The sequence below is a fragment of the Gopherus evgoodei genome, chromosome 6, assembly GCF_007399415.2.
Source record: "Gopherus evgoodei ecotype Sinaloan lineage chromosome 6, rGopEvg1_v1.p, whole genome shotgun sequence".
Taxonomy (NCBI): Eukaryota; Metazoa; Chordata; order Testudines; family Testudinidae; genus Gopherus; species Gopherus evgoodei.
Genome location: NC_044327.1, coordinates 136,817,974 through 136,835,434, shown reverse-complemented (window position 1 = coordinate 136,835,434; position 17,461 = coordinate 136,817,974). Strand labels below are relative to the sequence as shown.

Below are 17,461 nucleotides of genomic sequence, written 5' to 3'. Positions count from 1 at the left end.
CCCAGGCGGGGCTGGAGGGGGCCACAGCCCCAGGCAGCAGGACAGGTCCCCGGCGCGGGGCCGGAGGAGGCCACAGCTCCAGGCAGAGGGACAGGGCCCCGGGCAGGGCCGGAGGGGGCCACAGCTCCAGGCAGAGGGACAGGCCCCCGGGCGGGGCCGGAGGGGGCCACAGCTCCAGGCAGAGGGACAGGCCCCAGGGCAGGGCCAGAGAAGGCTACAGCCCCAGGCAGCGGGACTAGCCCACAGGCAGATGATATTTTATTACAGTGATTTTAAATTAAAATGATTCAGCATTTAAAACGAGCTCCCTTGAGCTCCCGGCCCAGCGCCAGCTGTGATGGTGGGCAGTGGCCATGCAGGGTCGGGGACAGGAGGAGTTCACTTGGGATGAGGATTGTCGGATGCCAGGCAGTGAGCCCCGGGCCAGGGCTGGATCATGCTGAGGAACTGCCCTTGCCACGGGTTACCGCAGCGGCCCCTGCCCGGACCAGGCACGGTGAAGGGACCCAGCCCAGCTGGGCAGCCCCTTGGGCCAGGGAGGGGCAATGGCGCCTTTACTGACAGCAGTGCCCGCATCTTTAGCTCCCCCTGCACCTCTGCCGTGGGCCATGCCACTGGAGGGGGACCCCTGCCAAGCTTCTGTCCCGGGCGGTTCTCCCTGCAGTTAGGGCTCAGCATGTACCGGGCCCTCACCCACGGCCCATCTGTGCCCGGCAGCGGATGCTGCTCCACCAGGAAGGGCAGGTGAAATCTGCACCCAGCAGCCTGTGCACACGCCCTGCGCAACAGTGCCAGCCACGCACATGGGCTCCCCCCTCCATGTCCTCTACCACTCCCAGCCATGTGGATCTGGGTGGGGGAGCAGGCAGGACAGGCGCTGGGGGAGGCTGTGAGACCTGTCGGCCATAGGGTTACCCCACCTCCCGCGGGGACTTTCCCTGTGCACTGCAGAGTCCCAGAGCCATGCGGGAGGGGAAGGATCCTGGGCACAGCCCCCCCAGCTGCTCCTCCCCTCTTCCCGCTCAGGCAGCCAGGCCCAGGAAACCGTCTCTCTTGTGGCTGGAGGCCCCAGGGATGAGGGGTTAGCCAGGGTGTGGAACATGGGGCCCCGCTGTGCTGAGGGGGCAGGGTGCACGCATTGGGGGGAGGCACAGGGTAAGTGCAGAGAGGAGAGAAGATACAGCAATTAAAATCAGGTTTTAAAAAGGGGCAAGCTGCCTCCACACAGTCCCTGGCCTGCAGCGGGGGCCCTGCGGCTCCCTCTGGCTCCTGCTCCCAGGTTCCTTCCTTTACGGCTGGAGGGAGTTCTCCTGCCCCGGGTGTGGCGCTTCTGCGGCAGGCGCCTGGCAGGCTCTGCTCTCCAGGGCCAGCTGCATGCTCCAGATGCTGAGGGGACGCATGTAGGCCAGAGAGCGGAAGAGCTTCTGTTGGCAATAGGCCTCTGGCGTCTGGAAGGCCATGCCCAGCCGCTCCCACACAGTCCGGTAGCAGCCCTCCGCTGTGTGGAAGCCCTCCTGCACCAGACCCTGCAGCAGAGGGAGAAGAGAGTCAGGCCCGTGCCCTGGCACCGCCTGCCCATGCCAAGGGGCGCTGCGCGCCACACCCACCTCCTGGATCATGGTGGCTGCCAGAGCATACACGACCCCAACCCAGGCCTCGCTGGACTGCAGGCTGGACCTGTCCAGGCTCCCATCGGGCCTCATGCCGTTCACGGCTCCCATCGTCCCATTGGCAAAGCCCATGACGTTCAACTCAAAGATCGTCTTCAGCGCGCTGAGGATATGGCTCCTAGGGAAAACCTGTGGAGAGAGACGCCATCAGGCCTCTCGGCCACACAGGGCCCCACCCTGAGCCCAGGGCCCCGGGGCCGTCCTACACTTGGAGACGGCAGCGGCAGAGTCGTACTGCTTAAGGCAGATAGGGCCAGTAGATCATCTGCCTTCTGTCCAGCACAGAGACCCCTGGGCTGAGCCCAGCAAAAAGCCATGCGGAAAGGCAGTGGGCTGGATGTGAAGACACCAAGGCGGTGAACTCACCGCTGTCATTGCGATTTGGCAACGGTCCCGAGCCAGCGGCTCCTGTGGCTGTCACAAAGCCAGCAGCACACCAGTGCCATGTGCAGCGGTAGAATCACCTCTCTGCTGCCCTGGGTACACATCACATTAGCCTTGTGTGCCACAGCAGTGCACGAGCAGCTCGGAGCATCCTACGAGCGGGAGGGACCTCGAGGGGTCTCTCGTCCAGTCCCCGGCACTCATGGCAGGACTAAGTATTATCTAGACCAGTGGTCTCCAACCTTTCTACGCCCAAGTTCCCTTTCTGAATTTAAGTGCAACCCAGGATCTACCCTGGCCCTTCCCCAAGGCCCCACCCCTTCCCCGAAGTCCTCCCTCCATCCCGCCCTGCCTCTGTTGCTCGCTCTCCCCCCACACACACACTCACTTTCACCAGGCTGGGGCAGGGGTTGGGAGGGGGTGCAGGCTCTGGGCTGGGGCTGAGGGGTTCGCAGTGTGGGAGGTAGCTCCAGACTGAGCCTGGGGCAGGGGGTGAGCTACAGGAGGGGGTGAGGGGTGCAAGCTTTTGGAGGGAGTTTGGGTGCAGGAGGGGGCTCTGGGCTGGGGCAGAGTGTTGGGGTGCAGGGGGGTTTTGGCTCTGGGAAGAGATCGGGGGGGGGCTTGGGGTGCAGGAGGGGGCTTGGGGTGTAAGCTCCAGGAGAGGGTAGAGGCTGGTGATTGGAGTGTGGCTTCCCACCAGGCAGCACTTGCCTTGGTCGGCGGTGCAGTGGGGCTGCTGCTACAGCTGTCTCCCTGCCTGGCCCAGCTCCACGCCGCTCCTGGAAGGGGCCACTGCACCCCTGCGGGAGGTGGGTGGTTCCGCGCGCTGCTCCTGCCTGCAAGCACTGGCCTGCAGCTCCCACTGGCCACAGTCCCTGTTCCCGGCCAATGGGAGCTCCAGGGCGATGCTTGCAGGCAGGAGCAGCACATGGAGGGATGCTCCTGCCCCCCCACCCCGCGGCTGTGCTAGACACTTCTGGGAGCGGTATGGGGGTGGGGCAGGCAGGGAGCCTGTCTTAGCGGCAGCCACACTGTGCTGCCGGAGATCACAATCGACTGCTTGGTGACCACTGACCTAGCCCATCCCCGACAGATGTTTGTCCAACCTGCTCTTAAAAATCCCCAGTGAGGGAGATTCCACAACCTCCCTGGGCAATTTATTCCAGTGCTAAACCACCCTGACAGTTACGACATGTTTCCCAACCTCAGCCTAAACCTCCCTTGCTGCTTCTTGTCCTATCCTCAGAGGCTCAGGAGAACAATGTTTAACCCTCCTCCTTGTAACAATCCTTTATGTACTTGAAAACCGTTATGCCTCCCTGTGACGTTATTGATATAAACTGGGACCATATAGAACATGGGTTGCAACCAAGGTCCTGTAGTGGCACCAAATCCTAGGTAAAGGGGGGTCATATAAGGTGTCTAAGACCAAGTTATGAGTTACTGATTATGATTATGCTGTCTGTATGTCTGTATCATTTTGGTAGTTGAAGTTATGAATATTGGCTGTATGCTGTCTGTATTGCAAACTTGTGTTGTGTTACTGGGAAAGATCCCAGACAAGTTGCTGTCAGCTCTGTTTAGCCTGCTTGATGGCCCATTAAGGACCATCACCTACACAATTGTCTCTTCGAGAGAAGGCAGTTACGCCCTGTGACTCAGCAGGGTGTGCAGAAACTGGCCCATGTGACTGCAAACTCCATTTTGCTGTAACTTTCCACCGCAGGAACAAAGGAGTGTTCTTACACTTGGAAAAGCCTGTATAAGGCGGATGCCTCATCTCCATTTTGTCTTCAATCCTGCTTCTTACCTCTGGAGGGACTTTGCTACAAACTGAAGCTCTGCACAAAGGACTGAATGACCCATCCCAGCTGGGGATGTTCTCCGGAGACTTGATTTAAACCTGCAGTTTACTCCATCACTGCTACAAGCCTGAACTAAGAACTTTGCCATTACTGTATGGAATTGATTCCATTTAACCAATTCTAGCTCTCATCTCTCTCTTTTTCCCTTTATGAATAAACCTTTAGATTTTAGATTCTAAAGGATTGGCAACAGCATGATTTGTGGGTAAGATCTGATGTGTATATTGACCTGGGTCTGGGGCTTGGTCCTCTGGGATCGAGAGAACCTTTTTCTTTTACTGGGGTGTTGGTTTTCATAACCATTCATCCCAGGACGGGTGGCACTGGTGGTGACACTGGGAGACTGGAGTGTCTAAGGAAATTGCTTGTGTGACTTGTGGTTAGCCAGTTAGGTGAAACCGAAGTCCTTTTTGTCTGGCTGGTTTGGTTTGCCTTAGAGGTGGAAAAACCCCAGCCTAGGGCTGTGACTGCCCTGTTTGAGCAATTGGTCCTGAATTGGCACTCTCAGTTGGGTCCCGCCAGAACCGCACCGTCACACTCCCCTCTCCCCCTTCTCTTCTCCAGGGTAAAAAAATTGGATTTGTTTAACCTTTCCTCATAGGCCATGTTTTCTAGATCTTGAATCATGTTCATTGCTCTAATCTGGACTGACCATTTATTCCTACCCTTTGTTTCCTGCCTTTTAACCACTTACCAGTTCATGGCCTGGCTTCCTGCCTGGGGTTTGTCAGTTCTTAGCGGATGCCTGCGGCCTTGGCTTACTGGTGTCACACACACATCTAGGAAGAAGGAATTCAGGCCAGACCTAGAGCCTGGGGGACTATCCTGGAAAGCAGCGATTCTGCAGGGATCTAGAGCTCATTGTGGACAAGCAACTGAAGATGAGCTGGGAGGGGTTGCAAGTGCTTTGGAGGAATGGTTAAAATTCAAAAAGATCTGGACAAACTGGAGAAATGGTCAGAAGTAAATAGGATGAAATTCAAGAAGGACAAATGCAAAATGCTCCATTTAGGAAGGCACAATCAGTTGCACACGTACAAAATGGGCAATGACTGCCTAGGAAGGAGAACTGCGGAAAGGGCTCTGGGGGTCAGAGGGGATCACAAACTAAATAGAAGTCAGCAGTGTAACGCTGCTGTGAAAAAAGCAAACATCATTCTGAGATGTATCAGCAGGAGTGCTGTGAGCAAGACATGAGAAGTCGTTCTTCCACTCTACTCTGTGCTGATTAGGACCCAGCTGGAGTATTGTGTCCAGTTCTGGGCACCACATTTCAGCAAAGATGTAGACAAATTGGAGAAAATCCAGAGAAGAGCAACAAAAATGATTAAAGGCCTAGAGAACATGAGCTATGAGGGAAGAGTGAATAAACTGGGTTTGTTTAGTCTGGAGAAGAGAAGACTGAGGAGGGACCTGATAACAGTTTTCAAGTACATAAAAGGTTGTTACAAGGAGGAGGAAGAAAAATTGTTCTTATTAACCTCTGAGGATAGGACAAGCAGCAATGGGCTTAAATTGCAGCAAGGGAGGTTTAGGTTGGACATTAGGAAAAACTTCCTGCCTGTCAGGGTGGTTAAGCACTGGAACAAATAGTCAGGGAGGTTGCGGAATCTTCATCATCGGGGATTTTGAAGAGCAGGTTGGACAAACCCATCAGGGATGGTCTAGATAATACTCAGTCCTGCCGTGAGTGCAGGGGACTGGATTAGAGACCTCTCAAAGCCCCTCTGATTCTATGACTCCTTGATTTGGCCTCAGGGCTTTGCCCTTGTTGCTTGGCTGGTGAAATCTAAGTACAGTGCTCACAGCCAGTGTGGGGTTTTGTGCTCTGTTTCTGGCACTCTGCTCTGAGTAAGGTGCCCACACTTCTACGTCCCCCAGACAGTGAGACAATACGACTTTGCATTTGCCACATCTGGTTTGAGTGGGCCCAGCTTCCCACGCAATCCAGATTGCTCTGTATGGTTGCCCTGTCCTCATCACTTGCCACTCCCCTAATCCTTGAGCCATCAGTAAATTTGCCTTCCCAATCCATCACTCCCACCCTGGGTGGTGACAAATCTTCTCTCACCTGGAACTCGCTGTGGTCCAGGCCGCTGGCCCGGAGGAACCACTGCCCAGCGCACTGGTCGGACATGACGGTGCTGGAGAAGGGGCCCCCGCTGCTGTCGTAGTTGTAGTATTTCCCTGCAGTGGGGACAAGAAAATCAGCTAGACAGTCACACCCCTGCCTCTGATACCAGCAGCCCCTCCTCTCACACTGCACCCTCCCTATGGGGACACCACGCAGCGCCCCATGGGGTGGGAGACACTTCCTGCCCGATGCAGACAGCCCGTGTCCCAGAGCGGGAGCCTGTATCCCAAGCCAAGGGCAGGTCAGCGCAGTGCCCCTCGTGGGGCCCAGGCACCCTGCCATACGCACCATTCCACAGCAGCCGCTCAAACGCCTCCGCGCCCTTCCTTCGGATGGCGCTGTATTTCTGTAGGACCTCGCCATCACCCACAATCCCCGCCACCTTGCACATCACACAGACGGCTGCCAGCCACAGGCTGCCACAGTACGCGCTGCAAAGCAAAGGAGACAGGTTTGGGCACGAGCCGCTGCCGACAGCGCAGCCGTATCCGCCATGTCAGCCTCACAGCCCCAGCACTACATGACAGGCACATTACCAGGCCCTAGACAGAGACTGGGGCTGCACTTCTTGTTCACCTGACCAGCCCCTGAGCCTCACAGCGCTCATCCCCCTTCCCACCGGGGCTGCACCTCCCCTCCTCCAGCCCCTGAGCCTCACAGCATTCACCCCCCTCCTCGCCAGGGCTGCACCCCCACTCCAGCCCCCGAGCCTCACAGCGCTCATCCCCCTTCCCACCGGGGCTGCACCCGCCCTCCTCCAGCCCCTGAGCCTGACAGCGCTCGCCCCCTCCCTGCCGGGGCTGCGCCCCTCTCCAGCCCCTGAGCCTGACAGCACTCACCCCCCTCCTCGCCAGGGCTGCACCCCCACTCCAGCCTCCGAGCCTCACAGTGCTCGTCCCCTCACCCAGCCAGGGCTGCACCCCCCTCCAGCCCCCTCCTCACCGGGGCTGCAACCCCCCCCAGAGAGTGCAGCCCCCTAACCTGTCCTTTCAGCCCCATGGGAGCTCGAGCAGCAGCAGCCCCATGCCAGGCACAGACCCGAGCCATGCCTCTGGAAATGCTGGGTGCCTGCACTCCACACCGCGCATGGCAGGTAACAGGCGGCTAACCCTGGTCACACAGTGAGCGAAGGCGGGAGATGGATGGGGACACAAGCCAGGGCTGCCTTAGCTGGCAAAGCCACAGACCAGCTACACCCCCAGCTGCAGCTGGCGTGGCCAGGAGAGAGACTCACACAGGGACACTCCTGGCATCTGCAGAGAGGCAGGCCGGGCTCCCCAGACGGGGCTCTCAGCAGAGCAGCAATGTCCTGCCCTTGCTGCCTTCTAGACACCAGCCAGCTCTTGTTGGGCCCATTTTGATGGGTTCATTGTGATGACTCAGCAGCAGTCGCTCAGCACAAATGCACCAGGTCCCAATTGGTGCTTGGGGCAATTCTGAAAATGACTGTGAACTCCCTTCTCTGGGGTAGGCACCTGCCTGGGTACCCCAGGCTGTCTTGGACCGTGGTTCCGGCACAGTGCTGCCCTCGGGGCACTGGGACGCCTGGCACGGTGGGTGCAGACTGAGCCAGCCCCTGAACGGAGCCGCCTGCACTGGTGCAGCTCTCCCAGAGCGCTGAACACGCTGCCGGGCTGCCACGCGCACAGCCCCGACCCCGCAGTGCTGAGGCAGCGGGAGGGGCTCTGGCAGCTGAAGGCCAATGGGAGCAGCTCAGTCAGGCCCAGCCGCCCAATCAGCCGCGCCGCACTCTGCATGGAGGGGAGGAGGGGAAATCCCGGACCTTTTAACCTTATTACCAATTCCTCCTGGACGGCTATTTAAAGACAAAAAAGCCAGACACGTCTGGGGTAATACGATGGATGGTAACCCTAGCGGTGAGGAGCGAGCTGAGGGGGTGTGCCTGCCTGGGCTGTGCCCCTGCCCCCTGCGGGCTCCTGCAGCTGATGCATGCGGGCAGCAGCCCCTGCACCCCGCTCGGCAGCACCTGGGAATGAGAGTCGCCGACGCTGCCCCCCCGGAGCAGGCTCAGGGCCCAGCGCCCCAGCAGTGACTCTCACTCCCGGAAGCCGCAGAGCTTGAGCGTGGTGAGGGAGAAGCTGGAGGGCACACGGGGGCTGCCGCCCGCATGCATCTGCTGCAGCCTGCAGGAGCCCCCGGGGGGGGAGGGGCCGCCGGCTGCAGCCTGCGCAGGAGGGGTGGGGGGTGTGGCTGCTCCCCACTAGCGGCGCTGCTGCCTTTGCAGGGCTGCTGACTCCCCCTCCCCTGCTCCTCCATGGCTGGGGCTCGCCACCCCCCAAGCCACGGCTCTGGCTCTCCGGTGCCTCCGGAAGGAGGCTTCTCCCTGCCGAGCCAGGGCACCGCTTTTTGGCGCCCCCAACCACTTGCTGCCCTAGGTGAACACCTAGTTTGCCCAGTGGTTGCACCGGCCCTGCCCCACTCACCTGGCTCCAGTCGCCACCCAGGCGTCATAAGTCTGATCAGCAAAGCCCGAGTTTTCAATAAGCCCATCGTCGTCTGTGTCGAATTTCAGCTCCAAGTCCATCACAGCCTGTGGGAGAGAGACCGAGACCTTCGCCCAGCTGCTTCGTTGCACTGGCCCAAGGACACAGCCCTGTGCCGGGCAGCTGGGAGCTCCCACACAGGACAGGCTGGGGGCAGAGCTCAGAGCCCCGGCGGAGGCTCTCGCTGTACCTGGCAGACGGGCCACATGTCCTGCAAGTAGGCTGTGTCCTGGGTCAGGTAGTAGTCGCGGTACACCTGCAGCACGAACTTCAGGTTCAGGTCCTTCCAGCCGGCCGTGTCGTGGATCAGGTAGGCATTGACCCGTTGCCAGGGCTCGTCCTCTGAGCAGGGATAGAGTAGTTCTCAGCAGCCCTGCCTACGGGGGCTTCCCTGTCAACCCTACTGTAATTGCACTGCACCCCCCCACACACCTGCAATGAGCCCCCTGTAACTGCACTGCGCATGCCCAACACCTGCAGTGAGCCCTCCTGGAACTGCACTGTGAATCTCCAACACCGGCAGTGAGCCCTCCTGTAACTGCACTGTGAATCCCCAACACTGGCAGTGAGCCTCGTGTAACTCCACAGCACCCCCCAACACCGGCAGTGAGCCCTCCTGTAACTGCACTGCATCCCCAACACCTGCTGTGATCCCCCTGTAACTGCACTGCACCCCCCAAAACCAGCAGTGACCCCCCTGTAACTGCACTGCACCCCCCCCAACACCAGCAGTGAGCTCTCTGTAACTGCACTGTGCATCCCCAACATTGGCAGTGAGCCCTCCTGTAACTGCACTGGGCATCCCCAACACCTGCAGTGAGCCCCCTGTAATTGCACTGCATCCCCAACACCTGCTGTCTTCCCCTTGTAACTGCATTGCACCCCCCACACCTGCAGTGAGCCCCCAGTAACTGCACTGCACCCCCCACACCTGCAGTGAGCCCTCCTGTAACTGCACTGTGCATCCCCAACACCTGCAGTGAGCCCTTCTGTCACTGCACTGCAGCCTCCAACACCAGCAGTGAGCCCCCTGTAACTGCACTGTGCCCCCCAACAAACACCAGCAGTGAGCCCCCTGTAACTGCATTGCACCCCCAGCACCTGCCATGACCCCCCTGTAACTAAACTGCACCCGCAATACATGCCATGAGCCCCCTGTAACTGCACTGCACCCAATACCTGCAGTGAGCCCTCCTGTAACTGCAGTGTGTCCCCAACACCTGCAGTGAGCCCCCTGTAACTGCACTGCACCCCCACACCTGCAGTGAGCCCCCTGTAACTGCATTGCACCCCCCACACCTGCAGTGAGCCCTCCTGTAACTGCACTGCACCGTGCCCCTCCCCCCCAGGCAGTGATCCTCCCTGGGAATGGTCTCCCCATCCCTGTAACTGCACTGCACACCCATCTCCACAGCCTCCCCCCCTACAATCTGGCAGCAGTGGTGGTACCTTCCTGGCAGTGACCCCCCCTGCCCTCCCCCACCCCAGCACACCAAGGGGCAGAAGGACATGTTCCCCATGGGACTGTGCCTGGCTGTGGAGCTGGGTGAGCCCATCGCGTGGGGCGTTTATAACTGAGCACAGCCCAGCCCTGGTCCCAGCCACACACCAGGGCAAGACCTTACCGGGGTCCCCGATGTCGTGGGGCACCACGTTCTTCAGCTTCACCTGGGCCGTCTGCCCGTTCATTAGGTACAGTCTCGGCTGCGTGTCCTCGTTCAGCACAGCAGCAGCTGGGAGAAACAGACCCTCAGCGAGCTGGCGGGCCCCAGCCATGCCAAGGTCTCCCCGGCCAGTGGGGTGAGAACCCCTTATCCCTGCAGAGACCACTCACGCTGGTGCCAGGCGCGGGATGCTTGTGCCTGGGAAACCACCAGGCAATGGGCCCCGGCCTTGGCAGGAGCAGTGAGCTCAGACCGCCACTGCTGAGGGCCCCAGGCCACACACAATCCCTGCCCTGCTCAGGTGCAGCAAAGGAAGCAGAAACCACCCCCAGTGCCCAGACAGGATTCCCCAGCCTGAGCAGCAAGGTCACAGCCAGCTCCCTCCCTGCTGGATGGGGGCCCATAAACCCACCGAGGGGCCCGGGCAGGGGTTTGATGAACCTGCCGAGAAGCCAGGCTGGATGGGGGCTTGTGAACTTGCTGAGGGGCCCGGGCTGGATGAGGGCCCATGATCCCACCGAGGGGCCCGGGCTGGGCAGGGGATCCGTGAACCCGCCGAGGGGCCCGGGCTGGGCAGGGGGCCCGTGAACCCGCCCAGGGGCCCGGGCTGGGCAGGGGGCCCGTGAACCCGCCCAGGGGCCCGGGCTGGGCAGGGGGCCCGTGAACCCGCCCAGGGGCCCGGGCTGGGCAGGGGGCCCGTGAACCCGCCCAGGGGCCCGGGCTGGGCAGGGGGCTCGGCAGGGGGCTGGTGAACCTGCCCAGGGGCCCGGGCTGGGCAGGGGATCCGTGAACCCGTCCAGGGGCCCGAACTGGGCAGGGGGCCCATGAACCCGCCCAGGGGCCCGGGCTGGGCCGGGGGCTCGGCAGGGGGCTGGTGAACCCGCCCAGGGGCCCGGGCCGGGCAGGGCAGGAGGCAGGGCCCGCCGGGCACTCACCGATATCGTACTGCAGGCTGATCTCCAGCTTGGGCCAGAGCATGGCGAGGGCGAAGGAGGCGTAGAAGTGAACGTCGTAGGTGTTGTACATCCGGTACTCCTGGCCTGGAAGCCCAGCACAGACAGTGAGGGGGGCAGATCCTGCTGGGGGGCCGCAGGGGCACCAGGGGTCCCCACCCCTCCACACAACACGGGGAGCAGGGGACGAGGGGTTGGGCCCTGGCCCTGGCCCTGTGCCTAGCAGGGAATTTGCCCTTCCTGGGGGCCGAGAGTGGCGAGGCAGCGGCCTCAACCTGGGTGAGGGGTGCAGCCCCCAATGGACTCCATGGGGGGGGCAGGCTGCTCCCTCCCCCCACCCTGAAGGAAGTGGGTCAGCAAGGCCGCCCCAGAGGGTGACAAACCCCTTGCCCTGGGCTCAGTCGGGAGGGGTAAGTGGGACCCTCGCCCCGCAGCAATCAGCCCTGCACTTTACCTTCCAAGTAAGCAAACCTTCCGTACTCCCGCAGGACAGGGAAGATCTGGGACAGCCCGGCTCCCGCTGGACCCTGCACGTCCTCCGCACAGGCCTCCGGGGGCAGCTCCAGCCACAGGGTCCCACCATCCGCCACGAAGTAGAGCTCGTTGAAGAGAGCCGACTTGTACCAGGGGGGCAGGTGGCTGTGGGCAAGAGGGACAGATGGGAAAGCAAATACGTCGCCTCTGTGGATCCCCCTTCACGGAGCCACAGGCCGGCCTCATGGGCCTGGAGCCCTACAATGCATCCCATCCCTTCCTCAGCCCCCAGGAAGGGTCGTCCCCCACCCCCGCCCTCCTTGAGGCACAGAGCTAGGGGGCAGCATATTCAGACACACCTGCCCACCCCCCACCTCCCTTGCTGGGGAGGGGACAGAAGCTCGCGGGGATGCAGGCTCCAGCCCACCGCAGCAGCTGCACTGGGAACCGCTCACAGCTCAGGAGCAGCTGGCTTCTCAGGCCAGCCTGGGAGCTCTAGTTCCTGGGTCTTTCCAGGAGCCAAGCGCCAGCCTGGGCTGGCTCAACCAGCTCTGCTCTCCAGACAGCAAAAGCAAGCTCCATGGGCCTGCGTGCGCGCAGCCTCTCCTGCTCTCGGAGAGCCAGGGAAGCCAGGAGTGAAGGAGACATCCTGCCTGGAGCTCTGGCCTAAGGGAACCAGCGAGGAGAGAACCAGCCCCGAGGCCCAGCACCTGCCCACACACAGGCACGGGACTCACCCATCGGTGACAGGCTCTGAAAGGGGACCCCCAGAGACCCAGAGCACAGCAAGACACCCGCCCCCGTGCACACACAGGAGCAGCACGCTTGGCACCCCATGCTTCGGGATCCGGGTGCAACAGGGCCAGCCACTGGGGGGTGCGGTGACTCTCCAACGAGCCACTCTGCGGCTGGCAGGAGGCCGAACCTGCCCCAAACCAACTCTGCAGACCCCTGGTGACAGCAGCGGCTTGCCAATTGTACCCGACCCTGTCTGTGGCCTGGCCAGGGGGTCCCCTCGGCCCCAGTGGGCCCCCCCCCCACTGGAGATGGCCTCGGCTACCAGCCAGGCGACCGCTCTACCTGCTTTCCAAGATGGGCCTCTGCCAGCTCTCGATCTTCTCCTCCCACTGCTCATAGTGCGTGAGCGCGTAGTGGGAGAGAGCCGGGCACGCGTCCCCTGCACTGCCGAAATAGCGCGTGTACCGCCTGCCGGGAGAGACATTACTGGGTGCAGGCCTGCAAGAGGCAGCCCGGTGCAGTCTGTCCGGCCCTGTCTGCACAGGACAGCACGCTCCCCCGCATGGCAGGGACCCCTGCCCCAGCCAGCCAGCACAGCGCTTCAGGCCAGCAACCCACAGGGCCTGTTCTCAGCACAGCCCTGGCACTGCAGGGAGGGGTGGGGGCGATGGATTTCCCTCGGGTAGGGGCCCTGCCAGTGCTCTCCCTGCCCCCCTCCCTCAGGGCACCACGTGTGCTGGCAGTGCTGTACAGAAACGCTAACGGCTCTAGCACCTGCAGAACAGGAATTGATGACATCAGGAAACTGCCCCTTCCCAGGCTGGGCGCAGGTTGTCACTCTGACACATTGCTGCTGACCCAGGTGCAGCCATCCCCCCCTGCAGCCTCCGAGCAGGGCTCCCTGCTCGGATGGGAGAGGAGCAGCTGCAACTGGCCTGGCCGAGGGGTGCTAGGACAGGGTGTCCCAAGGCTGGGATAGCCAGAAGGGACCCGTGTCATCAACTAGTCTGAGCTCCTGCAGCACACCAGCTGCGGACCCCACCCAGCAGTGCTTGCACCAGGCCCAGTGCTGGGCTGAGCCAGAGCGGGGCCCAACCTTGGTATAAAGACTCCCAGCGACAGAGAATCCCCTTGTCTTGGCCGAGCCAAGCAGAGTCTGACCAAGTCTCGGAGGTTAAACAATGGGCAATATAGGCAAAGTTGCCCTGAGAGACAGCAGGCTGCCGGGCAGACTCTCCCGCACGTGCCCCCGACAGACAGCAGGCTGCCGGGCAGACTCTCCCGCGCGTGCCCTGAGAGACAGCAGGCTGCCGGGCAGACTCTCCCGCGCGTGCCCTGAGAGACAGCAGGCTGCCGGGCAGACTCTCCCGCGCGTGCCCCCGACAGACAGCAGGCTGCCGGGCAGACTCTCCCTCGCGTGCCCTGAGAGACAGCAGGCTGCCGGGCAGACTCTCCCGCGCGTGCCCTGAGAGACAGCAGGCTGCCGGGCAGACTCTCGCCCGCGCCCCCTGAGAGACAGCAGGCTGCCGGGCAGACTCTCCCTCGCGTGCCCTGAGAGACAGCAGGCTGCCGGGCAGACTCTCGCCCGCGCCCCCTGAGAGACAGCAGGCTGCCGGGCAGACTCTCCCGCGCGTGCCCCCTGACAGACAGCAGGCTGCCAGGCAGACTCTCGCCCGCGCCCCCTGAGAGACAGCAGGCTGCCGGGCAGACTCTCCCGTGCCCCCTGACAGACAGCAGGCTGCCGGGCAGACTCTTCCGCGCGTGCCCTGAGAGACAGCAGGCTGCCGGGCAGACTCTCGCCCGCGCGTGCCCCCGACAGAGAGCAGGCTGCCGGGCAGACTCTCCCACGCATGCCCCCGACAGACAGCAGGCTGCCGGGCAGACTCTCGCCCGCGCCCCTGACAGACAGCAGGCTGCCGGGCAAACTCTCGCCCGCGCCCCTGACAGACAGCAGGCTGCCGGGCAGACTCTCGCCCGCGCCCCCTGACAGACAGCAGGCTGCCGGGCAAACTCTCGCCCACGCGTGCCCCCTGACAGACAGCAGGCTGCCGGGCAGACTCTCGGCCCGCGCCCCTGACAGACAGCAGGCTGCCGGGCAGACTCTCGCCCGCGCCCCCTGACAGACAGCAGGCTGCCGGGCAAACTCTCGCCCACGCGTGCCCCCTGACAGACAGCAGGCTGCCGGGCAGACTCTCGCCCGCGCCCCTGACAGACAGCAGGCTGCGGGGCAGACTCTCACCTGCGCCCCTGACAGACAGCAGGCTGCCGGGCAGACTCTCGCCCGCGCCCCCTGACAGACAGCAGGCTGCCGGGCAAACTCTCGCCCACGCGTGCCCCCTGACAGACAGCAGGCTGCCGGGCAGACTCTCGCCTGCGCCCTGAGAGACAGCAGGCTGCTGGGCAGACTCTCGCCCGCGCCCCTGACAGACAGCAGGCTGCCGGGCAGACTCTCGCCCGCGCCCCCGACAGACAGCAGGCTGCCGGGCAGACTCTCGCCCGCGCCCCTGACAGACAGCAGGCTGCCGGGCAGACTCTCGCCCGCGCCCCCTGACAGACAGCAGGCTGCCGGGCAGACTCTCTCCCACACGTGCCCCCTGACAGACAGCAGGCTGCCGGGCAGACTCTCGCCCGCGCCCGTGACAGACAGCAGGCTGCGGGGCAGACTCTCGCCTGCGCCCCTGACAGACAGCAGGCTGCCGGGCAGACTCTCGCCCGCGCCCCCTGACAGACAGCAGGCTGCCGGGCAAACTCTCGCCCACGCGTGCCCCCTGACAGACAGCAGGCTGCCGGGCAGACTCTCGCCCGCGCCCGTGACAGACAGCAGGCTGCCGGGCAGACTCTCGCCCGCGCCCCTGACAGACAGCAGGCTGCCGGGCAGACTCTCGCCCGCGCCCCCTGACAGACAGCAGGCTGCCGGGCAGACTCTCGCCTGCGCCCCTGACAGACAGCAGGCTGCCGGGCAGACTCTCTCCCACGCGTGCCCCCTGACAGACAGCAGGTTGCTGGGCAGACTCTCCTGTATGCCCTGACAGACGGCAGGCTGCTGGGCAGACTCTCGCCCGCGCCCCCTGACAGACAGCAGGCTGCCGGGCAGACTCTCGCCCGCGCCCCCTGACAGACAGCAGGCTGCCGGGCAGACTCTCTCCCACGCGTGCCCCCTGACAGACAGCAGGCTGCTGGGCAGACTCTCGCCCGCGCCCCCTGACAGACAGCAGGTTGCTGGGCAGACTCTCCTGTATGCCCTGACAGACGGCAGGCTGCTGGGCAGACTCTCGCCCGCGCCCTGACAGACAGCAGGCTGCCGGGCAGACTCTCACGCGTGCACCACTCGGGGGGCCCATGCAGACCATATGCCCCAGCAGGCATGGCTCCTCCTTGATGGGACCAGCTGGGGCTATGAGAGACCATGCTGGGGTGCAAGGAAGTGGGATGGGCAGGGCATGTGTTGGGAGGTGCAGTGGGGGGAGCTGGGCAGTGTCTCAGGGGCATGGTGACCATGCAAGATGCCTGCCATGGAGGAGATGCTGGGTCCACGTTGCGTGACAGAGAGAGAAGGCTGGGCATACAGCACACACAGCTCTGTCTGGTGGGTGGCACCTGTGCCTGGAAGTACATAGGGGATCTGGGCACGTACCTGAGATGCAGCTTCTCCTTTGAGCCAAAGTGAATGCGCGGCATGTCCCAGGCCAGGCCCAGCTCCAGCGTCCTGTGCCCCTGGGCTGGTACTGTGCAGGTGGCGCAAACAGCTGCTGCAGTCACCTCCCCCTTCTCTGTGAGGCTGCCCTTCCCTGTCAGGTAGGAAAATCAGATGGTGAGAACACTGGGACTCTTACCCCCCAAACAGCATCCCAGGACCTGCTGCCAGCCCCACACTGTCCTGCCGTGGTCCAGACTCAGCACTTGGCCCCTCTGATAAACTGGGCAAAGGCACAAAGTGCAGAGAAACAATTTCTAAACATTTTCAGTGATTGCTTCTTGGACCAGCAACTTCTAGTGCCTACAAGGAAAGGCCAACCAGAGGCAACCCTGGCAACTGCAGGCCAGTAAGCCTGACCTCAGTGCCAGGCAAACGGGTTGAAACTATAGTAAAAAAACAGAATTGTCAGACACACAGATGAACACTATTTGTTGGGGAAAAGTCAACACAGCTTTTGAAAAAGGAATTCATGCCTCACCAATCTACTACAAGTCTCACAGTGTCAACAAGCATGTGGACAAGGGGGATCCAGTGGATATAGTGTACTTGGACTTTCAGAAAGCCTTTGACAAGGTCCCTCGCCACAGGCTCTTACGCAAAGTAAGCAGTCATGGGATAAGAGGGAAGGTCCTTGCATGGATCAGTAACTGGTTAAAAGACAGGAAACAACGGGTAGGAACAAATGGTCAGGTTTCAGAATGGAGAGAGGTAAATAGTTGTGTCCCCCAGGGGTCTGTTCTGGGACCAGTCCTAGTCAACATATTCATAAATGACCTGGAAATAGGGGTAAACAGTGAGATGGCAAAATTTTCACGATACAAAATTGCTCAAGACAGTTAAGACCCAGGCTGACTGTGAAGAGCTACAAAAGGATCTCACAAAACTGGGTGACTGGGCAACAAAATGGCAGATGAAATTCAATGTTGATAAATACAAAGTGATGTACATTGGAAAACATAATACCAACTAGCCATATAAAATGAGGGGGTCTATATTAGATGTTACCACTCAAGAAAGATCTTGGAGTCACTGTGGATAGTTCTCTGAAAACATCCACTCAATGTGCAGCGGCAGCCAAAAAAGCAAATAGAACATTGGGAATTATTAGGAAAAAAAGAGAGAAAATATCATATTGCCTCTATATAAAGCCATGGTACACCCACACCTTGAATACTGTGTGCAGATGTGGTTGCCCCATCTCAAAAAAGATCTATTGGAATTGGAAAAGGTTCAGAAAAGGGCAACAAAAATTATTAGGGGTATGGAACAGCTTCCGTATGAGGAGAGATTAATAAAACTGGGGCTTTCCACCTTGGAAAAGAGACAGCTAAAGTGGGACATGCTAGTGGTCTATAAATCATGAATGGTTTGGAGAAAG

At 61.3% G+C, this 17,461-nt stretch overlaps 1 protein-coding gene across 1 annotated transcript in view; it reads right to left on the bottom strand.

Annotated features, from left to right (window-relative positions):
- Positions 1-235: 235 nt before the first annotated feature.
- GBA2 (glucosylceramidase beta 2) overlaps positions 236-17,461 on the bottom strand; it is a 57,277-nt gene continuing 40,051 nt past the window's right edge. Inside the window, 11 exon segments of the mRNA XM_030565821.1 lie at positions 236-1,526; positions 1,608-1,799; positions 5,991-6,106; positions 6,342-6,484; positions 8,498-8,604; positions 8,748-8,899; positions 10,183-10,290; positions 11,157-11,261; positions 11,629-11,813; positions 12,729-12,854; positions 16,021-16,169. Coding sequence (XP_030421681.1) covers positions 1,290-1,526; positions 1,608-1,799; positions 5,991-6,106; positions 6,342-6,484; positions 8,498-8,604; positions 8,748-8,899; positions 10,183-10,290; positions 11,157-11,261; positions 11,629-11,813; positions 12,729-12,854; positions 16,021-16,169 — 1,620 coding nt within the window. The 3' untranslated portion in view covers positions 236-1,289.